Source organism: Oryzias latipes, chromosome 22 (assembly GCF_053564925.1).
Source record: "Oryzias latipes strain Hd-rR chromosome 22, Olatipes_Hd-rR_3.1".
Taxonomy (NCBI): Eukaryota; Metazoa; Chordata; class Actinopteri; order Beloniformes; family Adrianichthyidae; genus Oryzias; species Oryzias latipes.
Window position 1 is genome coordinate 5,892,737 of NC_136258.1, and position 10,826 is coordinate 5,903,562.

At 47.0% G+C, this 10,826-nt stretch overlaps 1 protein-coding gene across 6 annotated transcripts in view; it reads right to left on the minus strand.

Annotated features, from left to right (window-relative positions):
• Positions 1–6,999, minus strand: part of akap6 (A kinase (PRKA) anchor protein 6) — a 234,406-nt gene extending 227,407 nt beyond the window's left edge. For 2 of the 6 annotated variants that reach the window (XM_078940958.1, XM_078940957.1), the window contains exon 1: positions 6,859–6,998. Coding sequence is in view for 1 of the 6 variants with exons in the window: in XM_078940955.1 (XP_078797081.1) it covers positions 6,708–6,747 (40 nt within the window). In the remaining 5 variants the exon portion in view is untranslated. Of the gene's footprint in view, positions 1–5,690; positions 5,812–6,707; positions 6,772–6,858 lie in introns of those variants that run through there. The other 4 variants (XM_078940955.1, XM_078940959.1, XM_020713576.3 and 1 more) reach the window with 4 other exon arrangements.
• Positions 7,000–10,826: the final 3,827 nt, after the last annotated feature.

Consider the following 10,826-nt stretch of genomic DNA (forward strand, 5'->3'; position numbering starts at 1 on the left):
CATTAATATAAATGCCACCTTAACAGCCTGGTGGGAATTTCTCAAAATATCAAAATCATCAATTCAACCGTGCAAAATGACACCCATCTGGAACAACCCGGACATCCTTATTAACAAAAAAATGATTCACTTCCCAGCTTGGCAAGCAGGGGGCATAAAACAACTAGAGCACGTAATTATTGATAGAAGATTCATAACCCCCCAGGAACTTCAAGACAAACATGGAATAAATAACTTCTTGGAATATCAGCAACTTAAATCAAGTATTACTAAAAAGTATAAAATTAAAGACGACGATTTAAAGCTACCAGATGTAGTTACCACTCTGATTAATTTTTCAATGAATAGAACTCTCTCCAAAATATACAAACTTTTATGTAATTTAGATAACAATATTGCCCTTCCAACAAAAAAATGGGATGCAGATTTGAGCATCAGCACAGATGAAAGCTTCTGGTCAGAACTTTGTCTAAACACCTTTAAACTGACAAAAAGTCCAAATCTGCAGCTAATCCATCTCAAAACTCTTCACAGAATTTACTACACTGGACAGAGGATGTTCAAGATGGGTCTCAGTAACTCAGACATTTGCGAGCACTGTGATAATAATCTACCCGACAGCTACATGCACGCACTGTGGTTCTGCACTCCTGTCAGGGCTCTCTGGCAGCAGGTATGTGCCGATTTATCAGTCTGGCTTAAGGTTTCAATCACTGCCTCACCGTCACTTTGTGTGCTTGGTGACATGAGTGCCATCGATATAGAAGAAGGATTAGCATCTATCATTTTCATAACTCTTTGTATTGCCAAAAAAACTATTTTAATAAATTGGAAAAACAAGAAAAATATAAACATAAGTCAACACAGAAATCTGCTGTTTGATCATATCAGCTTGGAAAAAATGTCAGCCCAAAGCTCAAGTAACTTTGAAAGAATTCAGTCTCTCTGGTCTCCTGTGGTTGACTCCATGACTTAGGGGGTGGAGGGCTTGGTCGTCGCTGCTCCTTGCCCTTCTGCCGTGGTTTGGGGTGGGGGTCGGGGCTTCCGGTGCCTGGCGGGGGCGGTGGGGGGCTCCGTTGGTCGGGGGGTCGGGTCCGGTGCCTGGGTGGGGCGGGCTGGGGCGCTGCGTGGTCCTCTGGGCTTGGGTGTGGGGGTGCGTGGTGGGGGGGTGGGGTGGTGGTCTGGCTTGGCTTGGGGGGGTGGTCCCTTTGCCTGTGCTGGGGGGGGTTGGCGGGGGGCCCTGCTCGGGTGGGGGGGGCCCAGCGGCGCCGGATGGGCTGCCCATCTGCACCTGGGGCTGGGATCGGCCCTTCCCTGGCTCTGGGACGGGACGGGACAACCCTCTCGGGGCCCCCGGTCGCTCTGGGTGTCACCCGCTTCGGCTGCGGGGTCTGGGGTGGGGTGGGGTGGGGGGCTTGTCGGCCCTGTCCTGTGGGGGGGCGTTCTGGGGGGGAGGGGGGGCCCATTATTAGTACGGGTCGGGGGGGCTAGCGGGTCGGGGTCTCCGCTGAGGCAATCAGTGGTTGCCTCGGCCGGTTGGCCTCCTCGGTCCCGTCGAGGCCTGACCAGAGCTCTTCTAGGGCCGGCGTCTGGGGGTGGGGGCCTGGGCTTGCTCCGGGGGGGGGCGACGCTTTCTGGCTCCTCTCTCTCTGTGTGGGGTGGGTGGTGCCGGGCCTGGGGTGTCGGCGCCTCCGGGGGTGGGCCCCTGGGCTGGGTGGCCTTGGCCCCTTTGCTGGGGGTGGGCTGGGGGACGGCTGTTTGACCACCGGGGGACAGTCTACCAGCTGTCCCCAATTTACCCCCTTCCTTATATAACCTCATATTAGGGTGAGGGGGTGGGGGGTTTAGCCTGCGATGCGCCTTGGGGGGGGGCTACTTGGGAGTGGCCCCCCTCCTATGGTTGCCGTATGGAGTGGGCCCCCCCTCTTTCGGTTTTATTTGCACCTTAGACACGTAGGGTCCTTGGTAGGGGGGGTGCTTGGACATCACTGCCAGCAAGCAGCAGATGTCCTCCTGGCACCCTACCCGCCAATTTTAACCGCACCTTAGACATTTAGGGCCCCTTGGTGTGGAGGGTGAGGGGACATCACTGTGAGTAATCAGGAGATGTCCCCTTAGTGCCCTACTCGCCAATTTTAACTGCACCCCCCTTAGTACACACACCCCTCCCCCTTCAATATATACATTCAAACATAAACACACACACATGCACACAAACACCCTCTCAAACACCCATACACGCACACACATTTTACAAGGAAGGTGGGACCTGGGTCCATCTGTCCCCTACCCCGTCCCTGGTGGGGGGTGCGGGCCCCTTGGCGATGGCGGCCGTGTCCCTTGGGTGCCGGCTCCCTGGGCCCGGCGGTGCTCTCTCCGCACGGTGGGGGGGTTCATATTACACCTGAGCCGGGGGTGTTCGTGTCCCTGGGGGGTGGGTCCTGGTCCTTGCCCCTGGGCGCTGGGCCCCGCCAAACTTCCAACATGGCCGAGCCTGGTCGGGCCATATTTATAACATCCCTTATGGGCCGCCCTTTTTTCCCCGGGGTTCCCCCCTCCTGGGCGGGGGCGGCGGGCCCCTGCCTTGCTCCTACCTGGACCAACCGTGGGCCGGGTGGGTGGCTGCCTGGAGTGCGGAGCGGGTCTCCCTTGGGGGGTCCTGGCTCGTACCTGGGGTCGGGGCGGGGGGATGCCCGGAACTCCTGGGTGGTGGTGGGGTGCTCGTCTGGGGCTGTGGGCGTCCCTCTCCGGTGGGGCCCTGCGTTGGGCTCTTCCGGCGCGGCGGGGGGCTGCTTTCCTGGCTGGGCTGGGGCGGCGCTCTCTTTCCCTCTGCGCCTCCCTGCTCTCTGGCTCTGGGGGCCTCGCGGCGGTCCTGCTGGCCCTGGCCTGGGTGGCGGTCTTGGTCGCCCGGGGGGCGGTTGTTCCCTGCCTGTTCCCGTGTGGCGCTGGGGGAATTCCGGCTGCCGCTGCTGCTGCGGCGGGGGTATGGGTGTGGGGGTGGCTGGGCGCTCCTCCTCCTTCTTTTCACATTCCACCATCCATTTTAGAAGAACATAAACACTCACCTGAGCACAGGTGTTAGCTCACCTTTGCACTAATAGTTTGCATGATTGAATGAATGAAAGATTTCACACTAGTTGGTTTAAAGGCATAAGTATGCGTTCGTGAACACTATCTGTTTTGTGTGCATGTTGACATGTGGACATTTCTGCGGCTAGCAGGTGTGTTGATAATATTTGAGTGTGTGTGAACAGGCCCCGCCCTTTTTGTACTACATGTGAACCGTACCGTAACGATAAACAACCAGTAAACCTGCCTGCTCTATGCTGCTTCATGGTCTTACCCCCCTTCCCCTCCTATTATCACCCTCCTACCCCCCCCTCTCTCTAACGTCCCTCTCTCTTGTTCCCCTCTTTCCTTTTCCGTCCGGTCCAACACCAAAGATTTTCAAACATGATTGAAATTAATAAAGTTTGGCCTCAATTACAAAAGGGGTTTATTCAGACATACCTTTGGTTTGTCTGAAGATGAATAACCCCTCTTGTTAGAATAAAATATGTCCAACACAAGAGGCCCTCAGCTCTCATCTGTTTGCCTAGCTGTTGGACAGGACAAGTTAAAAAAAAAAAAAAAAAAAAAAAGAAAAGAGAGACCAACCGATCGACAAGTAACCACTTCTGCTTAATGCAGGGAAAAAGTACTTCTAAGTTCATACGAATTCATATTCCATGGGAACGGTTTCATTATTCCGTGTGAACTGAATCCTAATTTGTGGGAATGATTACTTTATTTTTTTACCCATGTCAGGTGGGCTCCATACTTTCTGGTCACTTTTCTCTGTGTTTAACAGACTTCACCTGCTGGTGTTACAATCCTTTCTGACAGAGAAGCTCCATCCCAGAATGAAGTTAATGTTCCTTTAACTGTCTGCAGCTTTCAGTGCTGAAAAAAACTTCTTCAGCATCCATTGTCAATGCTGATTAAAGAAAACAACGCAGGCGGCCAAAGGCAAACGGACAGTCAGCAACCGACTCCAGAAAGCAAAAGAAAAAAGATTCCATTCCAAGCAAGTCCTCAGTTAACCTCCATGTCTGTGCGCCTCAGTGTCCTGCTAGAAAAACGGAGTTCAGCCCTAAATGATTAAAGACGGTCTGACGTCTGAGAGAGAAGAAGAGAGGCTGCTTCAAACCAAGATCCCAGAATGCACCATTCAAAAACATGATCACCACACCTTCACACCGGGCTTGTGCTGCGTGGCCATGAAACTGGACCATGATCATGTTTACAACGGTTGGCACGCGAGGGTTACACGTCACCAGCAGATCCAACTCTCTGATTGGTCAAAGTTGGTTGAACTGTCCACATGTGTTCAGTGAGTGCCCGGTTTGGATGTTGAGCCAGAAAACAGTCGTAGAAACTTGCATGGGGACACACAGGCACAAGTTTTTTGCTCAAAACTCAAAGACTTTTATACAGAGACACTAGCAGTAAGTCAGCTATGAAGCTACAATCCCAACGCGCACTCAAGCAACCACTCTACGTACAAAATGGCCGTGTCAGAATTCCCACCCTAACCACCAAAAGACGACATGTGCAGGACTCTCTGATGCCCCGCGTTTCAAAAGTAATTTGGACACCATGACGTCACCGACATCATGAAAAGAAAATCTGATCGATGTGAGCATTTTACGACTATTTATGAATCCACTGTGTTCTGATGATGAAAATGTTGATGGTTTATCAAAAGATACATTTCCAATACATTGTCAATTCAGTGAGAATTAAATGCACACTGGTTTTTCCCAAAGACTTCTGGGAAATTTCCAGGGGACTCGATTTTGTAATTGTAGATTCGGACAGCACTACAAAAAGGAGAACGCACTATATAGTGAGTAGGGAAGAAATTCGGGCAGTGTGTGTCCATTGACCATGTTAGAAGTTAAACCAATTAGCCCTTGTGCTATCTTAGATGACCCCCCCACCCTTACATTGACGTGTTCTCCCTACCATGACAAAGGTGGATAAAGGTGGAAAGATTTCATGTAATCCATGGACACCAGTGAAGATCACAAATCATTGAAGAAAAAAGGTTCAGAGCACTGTCTAGTGGGTCTAGATGACCCAACTCCCAGCGTTAAAGTGCCTCACGTTAACGTTAGGAGTGGGGTCATCTGGACCCCACAAGATAGCACAAAGGTTAGGGACTTGGATTTGGTAGCATTGTATTGTTGACGTTTCTTTACTTCTTGAAAGTGCCAACTGTTTGAAAAGTGATTATGGAGGAAAAATGAAGGAAGTCTTTCAAAAATCAGAGTAGAGCTGTGAGAGAAAAAGCCTGGAGCTAAATTTACCAGCTTTGCACCACTTCAAATTTAAAATGTGTAATCAAATATTATTTATTCATTTATTGGGAGAGAAAAATAGAAAAACTTATTTTGACATCTTTAAAACTGCCTCCATTTTTCCTCTCTTCTCCATCTGCGGTTTTCATTATTAGTGATGTGAAATAACTGCATTGAGGACTCAACTTTCTTTCTTACATTCATGAACCGTTTGAATTTAGATCTGCTAAATCATCATGTGCTCAGACTCTTCAGGTCCCCCCACATACAAAACTTTAGCTTTTTTATGAGATTAAAAATCTTTACATCATTTTCTGATACTTTGAGTAAATTCAAAAAGAATTTTACTCTGGATGTCTCAGTCAGAGTGAGTCGTCTTTCAGAAGAAAATCTTTGTTTAGAGAGGAGTCTCCTTCTGTTTGACCGTCCTGAGGGAAGGTTTGATGTTTGTTATCATATAAAAAGGTGGAGGAGGCAACCCAGGAACATGAATGGATGTGAAGGACTAAACTAATCTGCCAGGAGGAGTCCTTGAAGATCTGGAGAATCTTTGATACTGTTGTCATCCTCTTCTTCATCATAGCATCTCCTTTGTTACCATTGTCTCCAGCTTCATCATCACCCAAATCATTGTTGCTGTCATCCTCATCAGCAGCTCTGTCCATGTCACCATCATCTTCTCCATTATTTTAATTATGCATGTCTTAATCTTCAGCGTGTTCACTGTCTTCATCCTTTCCATCATCTTCATCAACTCCATCGTTGTGGGCATCACTGTTGACGTTGCGGTTTTTACCGTGGCCACCATCATCTTAAGTATGGACATCTTCATCAGCATCACCGTCATATTTGTCATCATCATTGTTGCCCTTCCCTGTAGTTTTTCTCATCTTCATCACCTCATCTTCATCATGTGTTGATTGTTGTCAGTCTTATTGTTAATTATTGATCTTTTTTTTCTGTCAACTTCATCATCATCAGCCTAATCTACATGACCATCCTCATATCACCATCCTCTTCCTCACTATCATCTTCATCCTTCAACCACAAGTATCAACCTGACCGCCAAATCGCTCAAATCCTGCTGCTGCTTTTGTCTCCAGGCCCACTTCCTGCAGTGTTTAGCGAGCATTTCCTGTGACATCAGAGCACTTCCAGATGTTTCCAACGCCGAACAGCAGCACAGGGGAACAGCTGCCCGTCACCTCGGAGCTGAGATCAAACAGTGATGATGTTTGTGAGGAGAGCGGCTCAGACTCGCTCTTCATCGCCATCAGGATCCAGAGCAGCGGAGGAGTTGGCCTGTGAGCTGCAGCTCCTGCAGAGCAGGCCTGAACAAAAGCTCCCAGCACCCAGAGGAGTCACCTCCTTCTGCGGCCGCCCTCCTCCTCCTCGCCTGCACCATCGCTCCTCATCCTCCACACAACCTCTGATGGCCCACAGAAGGAGCCATTAGGAAAGGAACACTCTCCATGCTGTTTGCAAACAGGAGGCGCAGCAGATTCAGAGAACTCACCACATCCCTCCTTCAGTCTCCTCGCTCCAAAGCGCTCCTGTCCTCTTCTAGGTTGGATGCTGGGGGGCTCAGGAACCAGGGGAGGGGACTGCAAACACAGAGCATGCTAACGCTATCTAGCTTCCAGCTCTGAGTGGGATGGCTGGATGGGAGGAGGAGGAGGATGATGATGCGGCACCTTTCGGTGCGGAAACAGAAAGGGAGGTGGGGCTGTTGCCATGGGGACTGAGATGATGTGATGGAGGAGGAGGAACTGGGCGCCGATTGGCTGGCTGGGTGTGGCGCTCCATGCCTGAGGGAGGGAGGGGGGGGGGGGTGACAGAGCAAAGGCTGGAAATGAGCAGCTGCAGCGCAGGAGGAATCTTCAGCGCCCCCGTGTGGACACCAGGGAAGCTCACAGGCATGTTTGAGTGTGGATGAGGCCGAGGATCATTGATCAACCAGGAACTTTGTTCTGACCGGCTCAGTAGTGAAAGAGTGTCTGCCCTGAGATTGGAAGGTCGTCAGTTCAAATCCAGACCGAGTCGTCCCAAAGACTCTAAAAATGCCTCCCTGTGTCAAACTCGGTATTAAGGGGTCGGAGTGAGGGGTTAAAGCCCCAAATGGTTCCTGGGCGCAACTGTGTCTGCAGCTCACTGCTCCCCCAGGGGAGGGGTCGAATGTAGTGGAGAAATTTCACACACTGACAGCTAATAGGACATTAACTTTAAACAGAGAGGAATTACATAACTGTCTTGTTCTGTCGTTTGAATTACATTTTTTAAGATCTTCATCTCTAATATTGTTTTTACTAGACAATGATTACAAACTGTCTCACCTGGAACAGTCCAGATGTTTCAGCTCAATGTTCAACCAGCTTTAAAGCACAAGAACACAGCAAAAGTGAGAAAATGAATTCATGAAAAAAAAGAAAAGTCTGCTGTTTAAATATAACACTGATGCAGTTGACGTGATTTCCTGTGTTTGTGACAAACCTGAATCAGCCGGATCATTTCAGACTCGAGTTTCTCCTGTTTTCAGAGAAAATCCTCTAGTTGCTCCACAGCGCCACCTGCAGTAGCCGGGGCGCATGCTCAGTGGAACCCATCAGCTCCTACTGTGGATCTGGTGATGGGGACACAGCTTCTATGGAAGCGATTATGTAGCATAAATAAAAAGCAAAGTCAAAACCAGAAATGCTTTTTCATTTTCAAAATGAAAAAGCATTTTTTGACTCAAAAATATAATGAAAAAGCAATCCACCAAAATGCTTTTTCATTTCCTTCCTCAACACAGCTTATTATGTCACTTAATTAAAATTAAAATGAAAATGGTATTTGACATTTCATTTTCAAGACGTTCTCTGGTAAATGTGTGGCATAATTCATTTAGAAATGTCTAATTTGACATTCAAAATGGATTAATAGAAATGCTTTTTCATTTCCTTCCTCAACCCAGCTTTTTCTGTCACTTAATTAAAATGATAAATAAAATGGTATTTGACATTTCATTTTCAAAAAGGTCCCTGGTAAATGTGTAGCATAATTCATTTAGAAATGTCTAATTTGACAATTAAAATGGATTAATAGAAATGCTTTTTAATTTTCAAAATGTAGCTGCATTTTTTGACTCAAAATTAAAAAGAAAAAGCAATATTTCAAAATGCTTTTTCATTTTATACTTAAAACCGCTTATTCTGTGTCATAATTAAAACGAAAATGCAAAGAGGGGATTGCATTTGCATTTTAACATCCACCCCGCGCACCTTGTCACAATATTCATTTAGGAAAAGCATTAGCAGAGGGGAGGCGGGGCGATGACGTCACTGCTCTCTCTGTGTGTCCGGCTGCTGACTGACGCACACACACGCACCAGGAGCAGACTGTGTTAGCGGCGGAGAAGAGGGTTTTGTGACGGTTGTGAACTTCTGATGAGTTTCCACAGCTTCTCAGGACTTCATAACAGCATGTCCTTCTGCGGTCCTCCTCCTGACGCACCGCGGACAAGCTTTTTTCTTCGGACCGCCAGCTGCCTTCGCATAGCGGAGCGCGAAGCTCCCGACGATCGCTGAAGGCGGAAATGCTGCTGCGATCTGAGAAACCATCATATGAATTTGTGTTTCCAGTGGTGTCCAGAACAAAATAAAGACTGATGTAATTCACAGATATTTACACATTTATCTGCAGCTTCGCGGTGAATTTGCTGTTTGATTTATTAAGATCCAGGAATCCAGGTTTGAGCTGGCCAGGTCCAGCGGTTTTTGAACAGGACCCGGTTTTACGTAATCTTAATGTGAAAAATGCAGCAGAATGTTCCTTTAGCTCCCTCGTGAATCAGAAGCTGTGAATCGTAAGCCAACTTTAGCGTCGTGTGACCGCACGGATTTAAAAACATATTATCGAGCAGAGCAGGCCGTAAAATATTAGCATAACTGTAATAAAAGCACATTATGAAGATAGTCTCCTGCAGCTTCGCGCTGAGTGAGTGTTTTTGGTCCAACCAGCAACGTTTAGCATCGAGAAATCTGCTGTCTGTTGATGGAGCTCCAGGTGTCATCAAACAGTAAATTCACCGCAAAGCTGCAGATAAATGTGTAAATATGTGGGAATCAGTCTTTATTTTGTTCTGGACACCACTGGAAACACAAATTCATATGATGGTTTCTCAGATCGCAGCAGCATTTCAGCCCTTTAGCGATCATCGGAGCTTCGCGCTCCGCTGTGCGAAGGCAGCTGGCGGTCCGAAGAACAAAAGCTTTGTCCGCGGTGCGTCAGGAGGAGGACCGCAGAAGGCGGACATGCAGCTACTTAGTCCTGAGAAGCTGTGGAAACTCATCAGAATTTCACAACCGTCACAAAACCCTCTTCTCCGCCACTAACACAGTCTGCTCCTGGTGCGTGTGTGTGCGTCAGTCAGCAGCCGGACACACAGAGAGAGCAGTGACGTCATCGCCCCGCCTCCCCTCTGCTAATGCTTTTTCGAATTGAATATTGTGACAAGGTGCGCGGGGTGGATGTTAAAATGCAAATGCAATCCCCTCTTTGCATTTTCGTTTGAATTATGACACAGAATAAGCGGTTTTAAGTTTAAAAAGAAAAAGCATTTTAAAATATTGCTTTTTCTTTTTAATTTTGAGTCAAAAAATGCAGCTACATTTTGAAAATTAAAAAGCATTTCTGTTAATCCATATTAGTTGTCAAATTAGACATTTCTAAATGAATTATGCTACACATTTACCAGGGACCTTTTTGAAAATGAAATGTCAAATACCATTTTCATTTTAATTTTAATTAAGTGACAGAATAAGCTGTGTTGAGGAAGGAAATGAAAAAGCATTTTGGTGGATTGCTTTTTCATTATTTTTTTGAGTCAAAATATTGACATCATTTTGAAAATGAAAAAGCATTTCTGGTTTTGACTTTGCTTTTTATTTATGCTACATAATCGCTTCCATAAGCTTCGAGGTCACTTTGTAAAGACTTTCTGCCTCAACGTGTTTTTAAGAAGATTTCCCTCTAAATTTCAGAATTCTTACTGTAAAAAAAAAAAAAAAACTTCTGTCATTGCTGCGTGTATATCAACTTAAAAACTTTTTTTTTAACACAGATTAACAAAAACGCTGATTCTCACACGATGATCATGATCACTTATTAACTGTTCTCTTTTAACCCTTGTGCTATCTTAGATGACCCCACCCTTACATTGACGTGTTCTCCCTACTATGACAAAGGTGGATAAAGGTGGAAAGATTTCATGTAATCCATGGACACCAGTGAAGATCACAAATCATTGAAGAAAAAAGCTTCAGAGCACTGTCTAGTGGGTCTAGATCAGTGTTTTTCAACCAGTGTGGAAGAACCAATGTGGGAGATGGTCAGGTGTGCCGTGGAAAATTGCCCTCATTAACTGATCTAAAAACATTTTCCATCTCCAAGATTTCAGCTCTTTGTTCATCCAAACAGGACCTGATAAAACACTGAGTAGTTAGG